This window comes from Mycteria americana, chromosome 1 (genome assembly GCF_035582795.1).
Source record: "Mycteria americana isolate JAX WOST 10 ecotype Jacksonville Zoo and Gardens chromosome 1, USCA_MyAme_1.0, whole genome shotgun sequence".
Classification (NCBI taxonomy): Eukaryota; Metazoa; Chordata; class Aves; order Ciconiiformes; family Ciconiidae; genus Mycteria; species Mycteria americana.
In genome coordinates, this window is record NC_134365.1 from 222,221,440 (window position 1) to 222,239,879 (window position 18,440).

General features: G+C 52.3%; 2 protein-coding genes across 4 annotated transcripts in view; both read right to left on the reverse strand.

Moving 5' to 3' along the window:
- Positions 1–507: 507 nt before the first annotated feature.
- Positions 508–3,184, reverse strand: CHRNA10 (cholinergic receptor nicotinic alpha 10 subunit). The gene is made up of 5 exons (XM_075501608.1): positions 3,124–3,184; positions 2,669–2,814; positions 1,937–2,228; positions 1,134–1,706; positions 508–980 (listed from the first exon to the last, which is right to left on the reverse strand). Exons 1-5 carry the CDS (start codon positions 3,182–3,184, stop codon positions 508–510), a joined length of 1,545 nt encoding a protein of 514 aa, XP_075357723.1.
- A 1,774-nt stretch (positions 3,185–4,958) lies between these two features.
- Positions 4,959–18,440, reverse strand: part of NUP98 (nucleoporin 98 and 96 precursor) — a 41,782-nt gene continuing 28,300 nt past the window's right edge. For all 3 annotated transcript variants that reach the window (XM_075491389.1, XM_075491387.1, XM_075491388.1), the window contains 13 exons: positions 17,649–17,825; positions 16,619–16,772; positions 14,922–15,342; positions 13,854–14,083; positions 13,185–13,454; positions 12,394–12,551; positions 12,010–12,153; positions 10,335–10,477; positions 9,550–9,771; positions 8,381–8,622; positions 7,715–7,869; positions 7,118–7,229; positions 4,959–6,542 (listed from right to left, as the gene is read on the reverse strand). In XM_075491389.1, coding sequence (XP_075347504.1) covers positions 6,325–6,542; positions 7,118–7,229; positions 7,715–7,869; positions 8,381–8,622; positions 9,550–9,771; positions 10,335–10,477; positions 12,010–12,153; positions 12,394–12,551; positions 13,185–13,454; positions 13,854–14,083; positions 14,922–15,342; positions 16,619–16,772; positions 17,649–17,825 — 2,646 coding nt within the window. In that variant the 3' untranslated portion in view covers positions 4,959–6,324. The remainder of the gene's footprint in view (positions 6,543–7,117; positions 7,230–7,714; positions 7,870–8,380; positions 8,623–9,549; positions 9,772–10,334; positions 10,478–12,009; positions 12,154–12,393; positions 12,552–13,184; positions 13,455–13,853; positions 14,084–14,921; positions 15,343–16,618; positions 16,773–17,648; positions 17,826–18,440) is intronic.

The window sequence follows — 18,440 nt, forward strand, 5'->3', positions numbered from 1 at the left end:
AGGCTCTGCCCAGCCCTCCCTTACTGTGCAGCTCCGGATGGTGCTGCGAGGACCGAGCATGGCCCCACGAAGAGGAGGGTCCCACACCTCTGCGCTGCCCACCCCCAGCCCACGCCAGCTGGCGCTGGTGCCGGTGCCGCAGCCCTCCCCAAGTCAGTGAGGCCCCGGGACCCCCCCAGCCCCCCGGCAGGAGAAGGAGGACGCACGCTGCAGGGTTTATTTCCAGTTTGTTGGATTTCTTGGGCGCAGAGTGCAGTGGGGACACGAGCACAGGCCTGGCACAGCCGCCCGGCGCTGGGACCTCTCAGCCCTGCAGCCGGGGCGGCACCGGCGGGGGCGGGGATCCTGCTGTCGGGGTCCTCTCCCCTGGCGCTGGTGGAGCTCCCACGCTGCGCCTTCGTGGGGGACCAGGGGGTGCTCTGGACGAGCCACCCTCATGGGTCCCCTGCGGCCACCACCATCCCTGGGGGGTCATGGGCAGGGGGTGCATCGGTGCGGTGGGGGCTGTCAGGCAGCTTTGCCCAGGACCAGCACGCTCATGAGGAAGACCATGAGGAAGAAGACCCACATAAAGAAGCGGTCCATCACCTTGGCCACCTTCTTCCACTCACCGGTCCAGCGCTGGGCCGCTCGGTGGCGGCGGAAGCAGCCGGCGATGTAGCCGACGTTCCTCAGCAGGCTGTCGTGGTGGCACAGGCAGTGGTCCCGGGGGCAGGCCTCCACCTCGGTGCCCACCTCCCCTGCCCCGGGGCTCTCCCCCGGCATGCCGGCATCCCCCCTGCCCGGTGCCTGCTGGGGGCTCTTGCAGCTCTCACCCACCTCGTAGACGCAGCAGAGCCGGGCCATGTGGTGGAGGATGAGCCGCCTGGCCCAGGGGGGCACGGGCCTGGCCCCTGGGCCGCAGTGGTGGACGTTCATGATGAAGATGGTCAGTGCGGTGGAGGCGGTGATCATGGTCATGGTGGCAATGTAGTACTTCCCTGCATGGGCAACGGGCGGTGATGCCGCAGCAGAGGGGGTAGAGACCTGCATCCCCACCCCCGTGCCACGGCCCCCTGGCATGGGTGCTGCCCATCAGCCCGGCGCAGACTCCCTGGTCCCACAGGAGGGTTCTAGGTGCCGTCGAGGCTCACCGATGAGCGGGACGCTCTCCGAGGGCGGCATGCTCTCTGCCACCAGCAGCTGGAAGACGGTGAGGGCCAGCAGCACTGTCACCCCCAGTGAGACCTTCTCCCCCGAGTCCGCTGGCAGGTAGAAGCCAAGGGGTGCCAGGAAGGAAACCATGATGCAGGGCAGGAGCAGGTTGAAGATGTAAAAGGAGGCACGGCGGCGGAGGAGCAAGGTGTACGTGATGTCAGGGTAGGGCTCGGAGCAGCAGCCATAGGTGACGACGTTCCTCGTGGCCGGCATGCCCAGCACCTCCCACTCCACGTTCTCCACGAAGTCCGTCAGGTCCCCGGCGTCCAGCCGGTTGTGGAGGTCGATCTGGTTCCCATTGTAGGTCCAGGAGCCGAAGGTGAGGTGGCACCGCTGCCCATCGAAGGGGAAGTAGGAGACGTCCACCTTGCAGGAACTCTTGGTGATGGCAGGCGAGTCCCACATGATGTGCCCGTCGGAGCGCAGCACTACGTTGGTCTCCATAGAGCCGCCGAAGCGGTCGTCGGCGCTGGGGGAGGCATGGCCATGGGGCCGGCATGGCCCCAAGCCTCACCCAGGGCGAGGGTCTGGGGGGCCAGGGCCAAGCGCCTGCCCCCAACCCCATGTCCCCCCCCCACGTCACCCTGCCCCCCAAGAGGGGGCTCAGTGCCCCCGGCCGCCCCTGCGGTGGCACGTCCCAGCCAGGGTCGGTGCCAGGCACACCTGGCTGCCGCCAGCCCCCCCGCGCCCCCTGGCCCTCCCTTGTCACCCAGTTGGGGTGACCATCTCCCTGCGTCACCCACACCAGGACCCCCCTGCTCGTGCGGCCGCGCAGCCCCGAGGTTGGCAATGCCCCGTGCAGCCCCCAGCCTGAGCCCCCCCAGCTCCGGCAGCAGCATGGGGAGGGGGAGGGGGGGGGTGTCGAGCACAACCCACTTGTTGTAGAGGACGATGTCCGGCCGCCAGACGTAGCCGCTGGGGATGCGGATGCTGTCGATGCCGTCGTAGGCATCCTTGTCCCAGGTGAGGTGGGCGTCCAGCCAGGCCTGGCGGACCCACAGGTAGGAGGTGAGGACCTGGTTCCTCTCATCCTGCCGAGGGGAGAGGGTGGGCGCGGGGGACGGACCCCGGTGCCGCCTGCTGCCCCCCTCGGCCCCCAGCCCGGTGGCTTCTGCAAGGGGCCCAAGGGGCTGAGCTGCCCTCATGGGGGTTGTGCTGGTTTTGGGAGGTTGGAGAGGTCTGAGCTGGTTTCAAGTGGGCCAAGCTCATTTAGGGGGTGGGGATGGTCTGAGCTGTCTTGTAGCGGAGGCTGTGCTGGTTTTGGGGGGTCCGAGCTGTCTTGAAGTGGTCTGAGCTGACTTGGGGGCAGCTGGGCTGGTTTTGAGGGGTCTGGGCTGGTTTCAAGGGATGAGCATCAGCTCTGGGTTGAGCAGAGCCTGGCTAAGCGGTGGCCAGGAATGTGAGGAGGATGGTCTCATTTTGGCTGGGCTGGGCTGGGCTGCCGGTGCCGGTGCCATGCCTGGCCACTCACCATGTCGATGATCTGGGAGAGGGTGACCTGGAGGGTGACGTTGAGTGCCCGGTCCGTGTCCTCCACTGGGCGCAGGGCGCTGGAGTAGTTGGCAAAGAGGTCGTGGAGCAGCTTGTAGGCGAACCTGCCCTGCGCCCCGCGGCAGCCTGCGGGGACCCAGACCGGGGCTGGAGGGGCCGTGGCAGTGAGCGCTGGGGGTGCGGCCTGACCCCTCCCCGGGACCCCCAGGACCCAGCTGCCGGGACCTACTGGCAGCTGAGCGAGGTGGGGGAGCATGCCGGGACCCACGACCCTCCCCACCACCAGCCCACGCCCCGCCGTCCCGCCGACCCCGTCCCCCACGCGGGGATGCCTAATGTGCGGGGATGCCGCCGCTCGCAGGGGCTGGGGGACCCTCTCCCCATGCCAGGGCTGGGTGGGGGTCAGCGCCCCTCGCCACCCCCTCCGCCACTTACCCGGGGCCAGGAGGCAGCTGGCGAGGCAGAGGGCGAGCAGCGGGCAAGCTCCGGGCTCCATCCTGCCGCGCTCGCGCCCTGCGCAGGTCCCAGGGGACACAGTGGGGCAGTGCCGCCTGCGAGCGCAGGGGTGACGTCAGGGCTGGGACAGGGCGGGGGGACACAGCGCTCTGGGGAGCAACAGCCTCTGTGCAGCGAGCGCTGCGGTGGGAGGCAACGGAGAGTGACCCCCGAGGGGCCCCGGCTGGGACCTGGCAGGGGTCCGGGATGGGGTTTGGGTGCAGCTGAGCCCCTTTGGGCCGGGCCTGGGTGCGGAGCCACTGCCAGCAGCGACACGCTGCCTGTCGGCTGCCCCCCAGCCCAGGGAGGCTCTGCCCGCCAGCACCCACGCACCCCCTGACCTGTTGCTCCCACGAGACCTTCCCGGCCGTGCCGGCAGGCAGCCCCTTCTCTGCCTGCTCCAGGCACCTCGGGGCCAGGGCCACGGTGACCAGGGCCGGGCAGCGGGCTGGAGCAGGCAGGGACGAGGCCGCTCCTTGCCCCGCTGTCCGGCACCGCGCGCTCCTGCCTGCCCGGAGCCGCCCGCAGCTTCGTGCTCCGGAAGCCGCCCTCTCGAGGCACCGCTGACCCAGGGGGCTGCAGGGAGCGGGGGTCGCTCCCTGCAGTCCCAGCCCAGAGCAAGCTGGAAAAGGAAACCCCAGCGCCGAACGGGAGATGCCTCGCCCGCAGCCCGGTCCCAGCCACGTACAGGGCCTGAAGCCCACTGAGGCCACGGCCCTGGGAAGAGTCGAGGGCAGATGCTGCAGATGCCGGGGTGGAAGGACCACCGTGCACAGCAAGGGCCATCCCGTGCCCCCTCTTCTCCGGTTTCAGTAAAAGAGCAAGGAAGAGGAAGATTATTCCCATTTGGTGAGAACAAAATCCTGGGAGGTTAAGGGACACGACCCAGGAGATAAAGCAGCAAGTGGCAGAGAGGTCCCTGCTGCAGGGGTGCCGGAACATCTCCCCAGCTCCTGCCAAGCGAGAGGCCACCGACTCCTGCTCCCCCGGCACCTCCCTGGCACCTTTCCCACGCTGATCCCCGGCAGCAGATGCCAAGCAGCACGCCGATCAGCTTTAAGGCCGGAGGTTTTGTTTCCAGGCGGTGAATTATTCATCCCCAGGCCCATGTCCCGGCTGCGCTGCTCCCCCGCCCAGGGCAGCAGCTGGGGTTGCAGAGAGGCAATTACAATAATGGAAGGAGGCAAAGCCGGACTGACCTGGCTCCCTGCACGGTGCGCTACGGCTGGTGTCACGTTTAACATGCGGTGATGCTGGCACAGCAGGACAGGGGTCCCGCGCGGGCGAGGAGATGCAAATTGCCGCAGCTTTTACGGTGGGTGTTTCATGTCCAAGAGCTGGCACTGGGGAGCCGGTGCCCCCCAGCCCCATCTCCAGCAGCGACCGCCAGGCACCCGGCATCGCCCCGCCTTGGGGAGCGGAGATCTGGAGCACCAGCCCGTAGCTCCCCCCATCCTCCTTGAAGATAGGGGTGACTTTGTTTATTCCAACTGTTCCTGCTTTCTTCCCGGGGTCTGCCGTGACCCCGCCTTTTCCCTACACTGTCAGTGCCGATGTACCTGTAAACGCCTTTCCTGTTGCTCTTCACATCCCTCGACAGATCCAGCGCCGGGGGGACTTCAGCTTCCATCCCCGCACCCTCGGGTCCCCGCATCCCTTGGGCCAGCCCAAGCCGCCCAGGTGCGACACGCCAAGGGTGCAACGTGCCTATGAAACTGAAATCTTACTTACAAAGCAAAGGAAACCGTGGGAATACTATAAACACTTTATTTATTGTTTTCAAAAAGACAAGAAAATAATCTAGATCATTTATTTATAATTTTTTTTTTTTTTTTAATAAAAACCTTTACATAATCCTCATGCATAAAGACCTTCAATGAGCCAACGCACAGCAGCACCAGGCAGGCCGGAGCCGCTGCGAGCACGGCAGGCTGGCTGCGGCAGGAGGCGCGGCTGCAGGAACCCTGAAATCGGAGCAGGCCAAGAGACAGCTTTTCTTCTTCTTCCAAAAATAAGTCGGTTTCTAAACACAGTAAGAGTAAAGACTGTACACACCAGAGCACACGGACTCGGTCAGCTGTTCGCTCGCGGGATGTTCTTACGCTGGATGTTCTTACGCTCCGCTCGACCTAACCCAGCAAACACGGAGACGACCGCGTGCGCCAGGCAGCACGCGCTGGTCGAGGGCCGCCCGGGCAGCCGGGCACTCGCACACGCGGCAGCGCGTACCCCTGCCTACGCGGGCAGCCGTCCTGCGTGCGGTGGCGAAGAGGCAGTCCCAAGTGCCTGGGCAGCCAGGCCGCTCTGCTCCTCGGGCAGGTGACCTCTTCTGGCAGTTTTGCTTTCGGCGCAGCGTTTGCCCCCTCCCATTGGAAGCCTGGAGTCCTGGGACGCGGCAACTATTAGGACAAGCGCCTGCATTTTCCTGCATGCGGGACCCAGGAGATGTCCGTCCTCGGAGGCCTGCATGGCGCAGAGCTCGCCATAAGGCACACGCGCAGGTGTCACCTCCCCGTCTCCCGAGTCAGGGAAGTAGCTTGCTTTGCTTTTGGAGATGGAGGACGGAGAAATGAGAGAAACACCATGTTCGCAGGTCTCCAAATTAGTGAGAGAATGCAGAAAAAGACACTTCTGAACTTAGTTTCTTCTTCACCCCCCACCCACAGAGCAAACTTCTAACATAAAGCCCCAGTTAAAGCTTATCCGCGGTCAGTTCAGGTGCCACAGGCTCATCGTTTACCAAGTGCAGTCCCACAAAGCGGGAGCCTGGCCACGGAAAACTGTCCCAGAACTTGCTTCACCATCCTCTGCGCTGCAACGAAAGGAGTGAAACGGATCTGCCAGGAGCGAAGCCCACACCGTGCCCCCCTCCACAGGTACAATCCCACCTGCAGACAGGTTCGGCAAGAGGTGCTTTATTGATTCTAGGAAAATGCTGAGTGGTTGAGGGCGCCAGCCAGCAAGGTCCAACCAGTCTCAATGCTCCCCCAGGTTACAAAAATTCCTGCGTTAGCCCACATACTAAAGCTGTTTTACACCCCTACGGAAAAACCTGCGTGGCTAGCGAGGTTGTTCGCCCTCAGAACAAGGGTAAGGGTTAACAAACGGTAAAAACTGTCCATCGGTGGAAGGGAGCCTTCCTCAATGAGTCACTACTGTCAGCTCCCGTAGGTAAGACTGGGTGAGGCTGCGGAGCTCCTCCAAGGCATAGTCCTCCGGCATAGGCAGCCGCCCGATGTGGGGAGCGAGCAAGCGAAGAGGGACGCGCTGCAAGTCAGGCGTGGAGTCGGAGATGGGCTCTGGGGTGTGCTGCAGGCTGAGGACCACCCGCAGCAGGTTCGCAATGCGCTTGGCCATATCTGGAAAGAGCAGGAAGAGGAGCGTTTCTGCGTGCTCCCCACCACGCTCCGGAGCGGAAGCTAGCACACGAGCACAGAGGAGCTCACCCTGCAGCGGGGTGAACTTCAACAGCGACTCAACAGGAGGGTTTGGGGCAAAGGCATTGGGCTGGGTTGGTGGAACCGTGCCCTAGCGTGACCTGGCCTTTTCTCAGCTCCTGCAGTCAATCTCCTCTCTCCGTACACGCTTCCTCCACGAGTACAATAAAAATCTAGCCTTATTCCCTAGACCAGCCTGTTTTCTGCAAGTACGCTCGTGCTTTACGGCTTATCAGGAGACAGTTGTAAGAGACCAGACACCGGATGCCACATCAAGCAGGCAACAAAAACTGCCTGAAACGATGACCAACAGCCGTATGTACGGTAACTACTGGAGCAACACAGGGCTCGCCTCACCAACCCCAGCCTTCCTTCTCAGCACACGCGAAGGGACAGGCACACCGGCAGCCCGGGTGACGGCCAGCACTAGCTGGGCTAGGTTGTAAAACTGGCTTTCCCAGCGGGCTGCCGTCCCACAGACACTGACGTCACCGTACCTGACTGAGCCAGGCGGTCCTTCGCGGTGTGGCACTGGATCTGCTCTATCCTGTTGCACAGCGACGTCACTTTGGTATGTAACCGCTCCAGCTCGTAGGTGGAACAATCCAGCTGGAAGCAAACAAGAGAGTCAGCCTCCGAGTCATCCAAAGCCTTTCAGCAGAACGGCTCACGGACTGCCCGAGTTCACTCTAAGCCAAATCTGTCCAACGGAAGACAATCTACGCTAAAACCTGTTTGAAGTTAACACCTGAAGTGGGGGAAATGGGAAGTCTGGAACTGAATTCGAGGGGACTGGCATGCAGACTCCCCACTAACTAGCTCACTGCTACTTTTGTTCCTTCTCTTTCACTTATCTCGCTCTCACGCTACACAGAGCATGTTTTCAGGGCAGAGCCCACATCTTATTTTGACAGTATCTACCAAATCTGTATTTTCAGAGATGCACCATATTCTGTTCGCTAGTGTCTGCCAAAGGGAAACACTAACATTAGCACTGAACAGCGAGTAAAAGGCTATTCTGAAAGTGAGACTCTGTATGAACTTCCAAACTGTAGGAAAAAAAAACCAGACCCACAATTGTTTTAGTCTGTTACCTGTTGAATCCTATCAAGCATCTCAATAACACGGATGTAATCTAGGTAGACCAGCCCCGCCATGTCCCAGTCCTGGATGAGTGCACTACGCTCTGGAGGGGCAAGATCTTCCAGGAATCCTTTTAGGTACTTGTAGTTTTCATTAATAATAGCATCTAAAGAGAACAAGCATGTTAGTAACAGAGCAAAAGGGTTTCTTACAACTTGGGAACATTGACTGTTGAAGAAAAAGCAACTAATGGACCGTACTCTCAGTCAGCTTTGTAATTCCTTGACACTGTCAGCCATGGCCAGAAATGCTTACTTGATTTATGACCTACAAAAGGCAAGTCTAAGGCCGTCCCATTTCCTAGAGCAGGGACACCCACAGGATCGGGGCTCCAGGAATGCTACCGCTGCCCTTGTTCCCTGAGGCACCTCTGGCAGAGGACGGTGGACATGCAGAAGGTTAAGCACTGCCCGTCTCACGTGTCTGCAGTGAAGAATCATCACGCCAGGTATCGAGCGAGAGCTATTTTGAAACAGCCAGCCACCCTCTACTAACCCTGCTGCTGGAAACACAGCCCTACCCCTTCATATTATTGAACACCCAATGACTTTTGTTCCTACTACATTTATGTGCGCTGTTCAAAGGATAGAATGAAAAAAATTAGAGAGCAGACTCACCTGAGGCTAAGTGCCTGACAACCAGCTTGTGACACTGGTTCCAGTGCCCAGCCTTGAACAAGAAGAGGGCTTCTTTATGCTTGTCGCCCTCCATCCTTGCTCGAACTGCCTTTGCTTCATGAATCCACTCCGGCGGGACGCAGAGCCTCTGCGTCAGAAAAGTCTCCTTGGCCCAAGACTCTGGTGTCTCAGAGAGAACGCAATGCCGATTTAAGAGTTCACGCACCGCCTTCTCCCGTATGCTGGGGGAAGAGAGGACAAGGCATTATTCCAACAAGCGATCCTTCGTATCACACCATCAGAAGATACACTTCAATACAAGCAGCCGAGGACTGAACGAGGCAGCAGTGACTGTATTATACTTGTTGGCGATGGCAGAGGCACAGGCATAACGGATGGCAAAAGCCAGCCTCGCCAGGCCTTGAACAGTCGTACTGCAGGATATTAAGAAAAGTTCTAAAATCAGTTGAATTCCTTCAGACAGGTTAGCCACTAAGAACAAAGTCATTGTTAGCGTTTTGCTTAAAAAGATTTAAGTATGATCCAGGCCCCTAAAAGTAATATACAGGCTCTATTTGAAGTTACCGGTTGGAAAAAAGTTCTATCGCAATGTATTAATGGTAGCTGTAAGCATTAACAGCAAGAGACACCTTTCCAGAAAAGATGTATTATTTACAAGTTTAAGACAATTTTTTGTGAAGGACTTATTTCACAATAGAAGCAAACCACGCATTTTTGTGACTCCCAAGCTTTCCTTTCAAACACGTTTGCTTCTGTTCAGCTCCAATGGGAACAGTTACAATATTTTGCATTAATGATGTTTTCGGGACAAGTTCTTGAACACAGTAAGCTTGCTGAGCCACAGACAAGATACACAGCCCTAGGATATCAAAATGACTACGAGATCTGCTTCTGTGGCACAGTTCAGGAGTTACAGTCATTACAATACAATACTATTTAACATCTAACAAGACATTTAACTAAGCAGAATTATTCATGCCACTTTGTAATCCCGGCACACAATTTTTACACGTGGCATGAGGTTCTCCAGCTGTGCAGTTCCAGCTCATTGTGAGAGAAGCCACGATAATTACGGTATACACAGCAGGTCTATAAAACAGACACCGCATTATTTTCAAGGCAGAAAGAAACAGAAGTCTTTTACTCACTGCGTATCAGGCTCATGCAGCAGTATAAAAACAGCCCATTCCCAAAGCCCTTCGCTTTCAAGCTGGGCAGCGTAGCTAGCGTTCAGCACTCCCTGACCCTGCTCGACTAGGTGGCTGTAATTCAGGGCTCTGAGCACTTCCCACAGGTGCCAACTGAGACGGTAGTCCAGGGGGTCAGACGTTACACTCCTGGGATCGAGCAGCTGGTCAAGATCATAGTGCCTGTAGGGAAAAATATTTGGAACATAAATAGCTAATTGTGTCCACACAACAAAATCAGAAATTGGTGCTACTTAATTCCTTCCCCTCACCCACCTCCAACTATTCCAGATAGGTGATTTATGTGGGTGTGGTATTTTTTGGTTTGGGTTTTTTTTTTTTTTTAAAGAAAAAAAATAGGAGCAACTGTAAAATCCTTTTGCTCTTCTTTTGAGTCTGCATCCAGTATGTCACAACCTTTTCTTTTGTATGTGCTCTTTCCGTAGATTTCTCAATGCCTCAAAGGCAACTATGGTGAAGCAAGATTACTGCACTCTTCAGACTCAGAAGACACATAAGAAAAAAACCCACAGTTGTGCTCCAAAGCTTAAGTTTCATCATCTATACCATCACCAGCAGTGACAACATCACCACGTTCTGTAAGGGTGTACACAAGAGGCAGATTTTTGACAACTAAGTGATTCAGTAAACACTGAAGCTGATTTCGTACCCTGGTTTGGGAATTCGACAAGTCACTGAGTGATCAAGATTTTTCTAAATAGTTTTTGAACTATTTACCCATTTACCTGTCACTGTATAGCTTTAACAAATGGAAACAGACATCTCTCAGAGGTCTTCCTGCATTATCGTCTTCTTCAGTTACGCAACCAGAATCTTCTAGGTAAGGAGGCAGAGGACAGCAGGCATATTTTTCACACTCTGGTGTGTTCTAAAGAAATAGTTTTAACAGTAAGTTTAAAGATAGTACTCTGAACAAAACTGCATTCTCAATTCCACACAGCTCAGCAGGCTCACAAGCATGCTTTCTGCTTCAAAGTAGAAGGTGCACCCTACTGCACCTGCAGTTAAACGTACACAGCAACTACACACTAACATGACACTAAAAAGAAAACTCCTAAACCCAAAATGCTTTGGCAGGCTTCATTTCATCTCACAGTGAGCTCTTAAAAGCCACTGCGTGGAGGTATAGGCAGTTCTCACATACATACAGCCTGAATGATTTTATAGCTGGAAAGCCACAAATGACTTGATGGAATGAAAGATGGTGCACCCCTGCAAGTTCTCTCCCTGTGCAGGGTCTGGACAGCTAAGCAAGCGGCACTGAACGCACTGAGTCGACAAGAACAATTTTACAGGGCACTGAACTGCAGAACTGTTCTCTTTCATACCATCTAACCAGTCCGGGTCACCAAAATCCTCTTGACATTTTCTCTGCTGGTAAGCACACTAGATCTGGGTTTGGAAGAGCATTCCACGTCCTGCTGGTTTCCAGTTATTAGCCCTCCTACATCAAGTTCTGGAAACGAGCTGTATCCACTTTTCCTCCACATCATCGGGCTGCAGTGAGACCACCCCCACGCTCTAACCTAGTAGCATTAGTTTTATCATGACTTGAACTTAAGATAAAGCTTGGTATTTTGAAGTGATGAACACTTTATACTGACACACCATGTACAAAGATAACACTAAATATCTCTGCAGCATTAAGCACGCATCAATTAGAAGTTACTAGACTCGATGCTGTGCTTGGCCTGTCTTTAGGCATACAGATCAAGGGCTGAACTATCTTTAGTTAAATGATTAAACACTTTCTTCAACAGAACCCTTTGTCTTTCTGTATACAGAGGCCGACAGCTCTACAGCAACAAACAAGGCTTTGCATAATGCATGCAGCCACGCACTGTCTGCAGGACAGCTTCCACATTTGCTGTAGAAACAGCGAGTGTAACAAACGGGGCGTACGGTTCGGCAAAGAGTGTTTTAGCAGTCAGGCAGCTGAGTACTGATCATCACATTGGGAAAACTGACTGGCTACCTAGCTCAAATGGCCTTCCTGCTGCTGGCCACTGCCTGTCTTCCTAATTCTGCCTAGGTGTCAAACACCTGGAAACACTCAATCAGTGGGAGACAGGCTTCACACAAGTCACTACCAGAACACCCTAAAGAGCAGGTCCTAAGCTTCTCAAGTGACTGGAGTTACCAACAGGTTCAACCCCAGTTCTTTATTCCCATTCCAGTGGGGGAAGGAACATTCCTATCAAAGTGAACTGCTGCAAAAACTCGTCATTAAAGCCGGTGAAGGAATCCGATGCTGCGACAACTGAAATAATGAACCATAGGCAATTCCATACTCAGCACCTCCGCAGCAATACTTGACTGCTCACAGAAGTCTCAGTGCAGGCATCAGACAGTCCATGGTACAGAGTAAGATCTCCTCCTACCCAGGCCTGACTGACCTACCTGAAACGCTGACTCGTACATGGCAAGCGCCTTGGAAATAGAAGCTGTTGGTGGAAGCAGGTACCAGAGGTGGACAGCCATGCAGCGCTTCCAGTCCAGCAGTGAGCACACATTGATACTTATTCTCTCCGATAACTGCCACACCTAAAGAAACAAATTACTAAGTTTAGTCAAACTTATCACACAATGGTTGGTACATACCAGACATGCAATAGTAAGAGGTTACATCAGTCAAAAAAAAAAACAAAACAAAAACACTTCACCACCTTGTACTCCTTTCCTGCTGCGTACCACATGCTGTGGTTGAGTGCTACAGCTTAAACGTACTGCTGTCAAGAAGGGGAAGTCAAGTCAATGACAACGCAGCCGAGCAACAGAACTTACAGGCTTTCCTGCAAGCAGGGCAAAGATCCGCAATCTCTCCTCCTGGATGAAGCAGTCTGCCTGCAGCCTGTGCCAGTCCACCAGCTGCATGGTGAGGAGGTCCCGAACGGGCTGGCTACCTGCCAGCTGGGAGAGGAGCAGAGCAAGCCTGTGGTCGCCTGGAACAGGAGACAACAGCACATCAGGCAAATCCTCCCGCCTACCAGGGCCACAGCTATCTGCTTCCGAGTTGTGGGGCACTTTGATCAGCCTACAGCTGCACAATTGGTTTTTCGTGCACAATTTCGTTTGAAATAAACCACTCCTTAAACACCTACCAGAATGGAGACAGGGGGAGAAGACAAAGGACTGGGCAGGACAGACTCCCCAAAGGAGACAAACGAATGGAAAAGTTTTAATATTTGAGCTGACATAAAAGACCAAGATGAAACTAGCCATTAGGCTCTGAAAATATACGTTTTTAAAACAAATGTAAAGCGCTTAACAGAAGCTCAATTAAAAATAACAGTAATTTAAAAACCTTTCAAAGGAGATACTGTGCAAAGAAACAGTTCCAAATGCAATACAGCGTCACTTCCTAACTCTAGGGGAGCTGACAAGTAAGCCAGCGTAAGCAGGACCAGGTACTCGAGCAGCAAGTAGACAAGCCAGCCCCCACCTTAATCACTGTCTGACACGGGAAAACTCTGTACTCAGAGTGGCCAGTTACTATCAGCTCTCAAAGTTTAGATTTTCTTTGTGTGTCTCTCTCCTTCCTCCCCCCAAAAAGCAGAGAGATTTAAGCATCTTACCTGACTGCTGTGCCAGCCTGCAAGCTTCACCAATTCTCTTCCCAGTAAGACAGCTGAACACAGCCTCTACGTGATTACCGTGTCGGGACAAAGAGACTTCCTCCTCAATTCGTCCTGCAGCCGTCTCCGACAGCCAGCGAGAGAAGGCTTTCCTGCGCTCCAGGGCTAGGATGTACTCACTGGGTTCCTCCAAGCTGGCCTCTAGCTCTTTCAGGTTCCCCCAAATCGCTTCACATAAAGTCCATGTCAAGCACCAGTGCTTCACAACAGCTGTCAGGACAGAGTTATTCAGTCATAAGGAGTAAAAACATACAGAAGGATATTTAGAGAGGACTCACATAAGATTATGTGATAAGGATAACCTTAAAGCGTATCCTAATAGATATCCTTAAAGATATCTATAAAAGACATCTATGGATATCCTTGAAGATATCCATACCCTTAAAGATATCTTAAAGCATATCCTACTGTTACAAGTCAATGCAGGAAGTCAGTTAGCTCCCCAAATGCAATCAACCATGGTTACGCTTTCAGAAAGAATGCTGAGGTACAGTCAATTTTTCCATTTTATTCACATTTCACTGCTCTGATACAACCTGAAATTAATCTGAACTGGACAGTTTTCCAGATTCACTACCACCACTGTGAAAAGAATTATTCCATACTCACTTTCTGTCACAGCAGGATCCTCGGATGCCTTCCTAACCCAGTCAGCGTAGTCGTGAACAGCAGAAACTCCTGGGTTGGGTGCTAGAAGAGGACAGCGTTCATCCATATGGACAGTGCTGTGTTTCAGCTTTATCTCCAGAGGGATGAGATACAGCTGTTTGTCTCTGTCCATCTTCCGTTGTTCTAAGCTCAGCTTCTCCACATGAACCTTGAAAGAGGATTCTGAGAGTCTGGAGGACAGAAGAAGATAAAAACAGGTAGCAATGTTCTGAACTGTTCTCCATGCAAGTGAACTGCACCCATCATGGAGCAGCTGCATTGTGCAGCTTGTCCTAATTTTAACATAAAGACAGTAAGACATATGATCCAAGGTCAACAGCTAGGTACGAAGAACCTAGTTACACAGTCTGGGATTCAGAACCAGTCTTTGGCAAATAAACCTTATTGAACTGGGTGCTTCAAGCTCTCAAAAGGCAATTAGCACACCTTACCATACCCCAGGCATTCTGTGAGTGCACCTCATTCTGCCAGCAAATCAGATATGCTGGAGAACATCAACTGAACAAGTGTTTTGGAAGACTTAAACAGTAGAACATCTAGCTATATTCCAGTCAAGTTTAGGTGTGGAGTTACACAGCCCAGGAAAGGTCTGTATACTGCTTTATATACAAGCAGAATTGAAGGCGTCTGAATTCAGAAGCTAAACAAGGAATGTCTTAGGTAGTGCAGATATCCTCAGGGAGAATCAACAGCAGATTAGAAGCTTCCTGAACAACAATTTTGACCTTTCTCTCTAACCTTTTGCTGGATGACAGTGCTATTCACTTGTTTAAAAAAAAAATACCCAGCAAAGTACTCTTACTATGATATTCCAGTTCTTTGAGATACAGATTTTTGTAAAGTAGCAACATGAAGGAAATCTCCATGGCTAACATGATCTCGCACCACTCCTGCGTATCACAAAGAATATTAAGCTGAATTTCAAAAAGCTATCAACCTACAATCAAGATTCTTTCAAACAAGGAGAGAGAATATGTCAGAACCATCCTGAAGGAAACTACTACTCACGATTTTGGAGCAACAGGAGTTGGCAGGAATCCGTATTCCATGGACTCACACTGGAGGTCTTCCATTTCACTTGATCCACTCAGTTGATCTCCACAATTGACAAGCGTCCAGTTGGGTCCCCAACCAACGCGAAACGAGCGCCCCATGAAGAGTGCCATATCCATCAGCAGCTTCCCTTTTCCGTAGGTGATGGACTTCTCCAGAGGTACAAGCCCCTGCTGCCTGCGGACACCAACTGTTTTCATCTGTACCTCAGGGACTGACGGAGGCACAGAGAATGCAGACGCTAACGGAGAAGTCGCCGACCAAAGGGCAACAGAAGGGGGACTGCTCAAAGTCCTTGGTCCCTTGAAATCTTGCAGAGCAGCACTCAGTGGCTGGGAAATTACATTAGCAAATTTTGACTGCAGCAGCCCACCAACTGGAGGGAAGAAGCAGGAAGAATGGTTAAGTGAATGGGGCACTCACTTTCCAGGCAGTACTTTTCTGATATTTTAAAGGTATTTTAGTACTTGAGCAGCCAGTGAAAACATTTGCCATGGTTTACGATGGTAACACATAGCGAAGTGTGATTATTTGCAGTCCTGAGAACCACAAAACCCACCATGCACAGCCTGATTTGCATTATCCAAACAAAAGCACGTGGTATTACACCAAGAACAGTACATATACAGTCTCGCCCCAAAATGCGCAGTTTCCAAAGAACCCACTAATTTAACGGATATTGTCATAGTTAGACCGTTAGAACGCAAGCATCTCACAGAGAAAGCAGACACCGATCGCTATTAACGGGAACAGGGCTCAAGCTGTCCCCACAGAAACATCTCAGGTCTGCCCATTTAATTCAGGAAGCATCTCCATGCTTGTTATTAGAGGCATTATTCCTACGGAAATCAGCAGTTAGAGGATGTATCGGGTGTAGACAGCAAGGTTTTGGTAGCGGGGGTCTGCAGGGGTGGTCTCTGTGAGAAGCGGCCGGGGCTGCCCTGTGCTGGACACAGCTGAGCCCATCAGGGGAGCCTGTGGCACCTCTGAACCGATCAGTAAAGTTGGTGGTGCCTCTGTCAGAACTTAAAAAAGGGCAGAAAATGCCACACAGGCAGGAAAAGAAAAGTGAAAACAGCAGTGTGAGCACTAGGTCAAGAGAAAGACGAGGGGAAGAGGTGCTCCAGCACCAGAGCGGGTATTTTCCCCTTCGGGAGACGACTCACACTGGAGCAGGGGAAAAGCGTGAGGAAGAAGGAGTGGCAGAGAGGAACTGCCACGGACTGACTGCAACCCCCCACTCCCCATCCCCGCAGCAGACAGAGGAGTCGGGAATGAAGGAGGGAAGTTGAGCCTGGGAAAGGGGGGCAGGGTAGGAAAGTGTTGTTTTAATTTGTCTTTGTTTCTCACTAGCCAAACCTATTTTAACTGGCAATCGATTCATTTTACTCAAGTCAAGTCTGCTTACCAGTTACTGTCACAAGCAAAACAATCTCACTGCTTTTATCTCAACCCATTTTTCATCCAATTTTCTCCCCCCGTCCTGTTGAGGAGGGTGAGAGTGTGGCTGGGTGGGCATCTGGCTGCTGGCCAAAGCCAGCCCACCACAGTGCACAACTGCTCTGCCATATGTTCAGCCAGGGATAGAATTTTGCCTGCTTAATATTAGAATTAAGCTCTTTTTTCACGCAATATGTGGTTTCTCACAATACCTGAGTATCTTTTCTGTCCTTGTGATTTTGAAATAGGGAGCCTTGGAGAACAGATCTCTTGAGAAGTATCCACTTTTACAGGTTGCTTCCCAGGATAATGATCCAGGATCAAATCTAGGTCATCTTCATCAGCAAGCAAGGAAGCTTTCATAATCTAAAAAGGCGGTAAGTCAAGCCTGCACATTAGCAATCACTCTCACGGCAGCAGCTAGCTGATCTAATCAGCTCCCTTCCCAACAAGACAACTTCTACATGTCGCACATGACAATACACTCATGCCACAAATATTTCAAGTAACAGTGAAGGCACACAGTTCAGGAGAACTGAAAGCAAGCTTGTCAGTTGGTGATAAACTTTTACAAACTACTAGTTAAATCAGTGTCACAGTACTTGTTAGGATGGGTGGGAAGTCCTAATATAATCATGTTTTCTGAGATTTTAGCTCTAGCTACTTGTTTTTCAGCTTAGGTAGTAACTCCACTATTTTTTTTTCTTACAAATTAAAACCACAGGTAGAAGCCCACAAGTACCAGGTACTATCCTTTCACCAAACAAATAAAAACACCACCAACAAAACCCAAATCAAGACCAGTTATCCTATTACCTTGTTTTCCACAAACTGGGCCCAAGGCAGTCCTGTCTAGGTATTAGTTTAGCTTATCACATTGCCCACACTTCAAAAATTGGAAATCTGAATTCTAGCCTTAAGACAATTTTCATTTCTGCATTAAGCCTTTCACGTCTATAAAGGTTTACCACAGAAACACATAAGTAACATGTATGTTTTAATCATATTATAGGTGTGATGTATAATTTATTACAAGTTGATATATAAGTACACTTGGGGAGGCAAACCGAGAAGTTTGTTAGAGTTCACAGAATCACAGAATCGTATAGGTTGGAAAAGACCTTTAAGATCATCAAGTCCAACCGTAAACCTAACACTGCCAAGACCACCACTACACCATGTCCCTAAGCAAGTTATTACAAAGTCTTCTCTTTCAGAGAGGGGAAACTGCAAGACGCTCACCTGCAAGGCATGGGGGTTAATACCCAGGGTTGACGCGATGTGAGTCGAAGCAGGCACTGCCTCCTGCTCTTCTATTGTGTTATCTTCTACAGTGGACTCCTGGGGAGGCTCCTGGGTGATGTCTGCCATATCGCTGTCCAGTTCCACAACCCTGCCCAGCTGCTCCACTTCCGAGGTCTGCGGACACACGCAGAGGCCATGTCAGACAACAACAGATTGCAGCAGTTTGCCGAGAAAGAGTATTTAATAGTTTCAACAATCACCTGCAAATGAAGCGGAGTACTCCCTTGCTTGTGTCAAGACTCCACATTAAGTTTAGAGATGAATATATATAACCTATTCCCGTTTTCTTCAGAGTTGTAACGTAACAGCGCAAGTTAAAGCGGAGAAGTCACGGTTTAGTGATGCCCTCCTGAAGTTTACCAAGTTCTGCCATTCAGTTTAAGAAACTATTCTTCAGCTTTCCATTTTTCACGTGACCAACAAAAAAGGAAGAGAGTTTTGTGCGTCCTGCCTTCCTCCCCTTCTCCCTCAAAATGCTATCACATGAATAGACGTTTCCTGTGCCTAAGTTCAACCTGCGACATTGTGGATGACTGAGCAACCAGTTTAAAAGTAGCGATTCTCCAGCATTAATGCGTGGTGCCACCGGTGCTTGCTGAGCAGATGAGTCACTGCAATACCCGCCTTGTTTCCCCAGCTGTGATGTAGTACAAATTAAAAACATTCAGTCTATATTCCACAAGGAACTTAACAGAAGTTTTAAGTGGACACAAGCCCCTTCAAGATCAC

Coding starts and splice junctions, on each gene's coding strand:
- CHRNA10 (XM_075501608.1), bottom strand. CDS start 3,184: ATGGAGCCCGGAGCTTGCCCGCTGCTCGCCCTCTGCCTCGCCAGCTGC. Junction 2,229..2,668: donor TCTCCCAGATCATCGACATG/GTGAGTGGCCAG, acceptor TCCCCTCGGCAG/GATGAGAGGAACCAGGTCCT. Junction 981..1,133: donor GGAGAGCGTCCCGCTCATCG/GTGAGCCTCGAC, acceptor TTGCCCATGCAG/GGAAGTACTACATTGCCACC.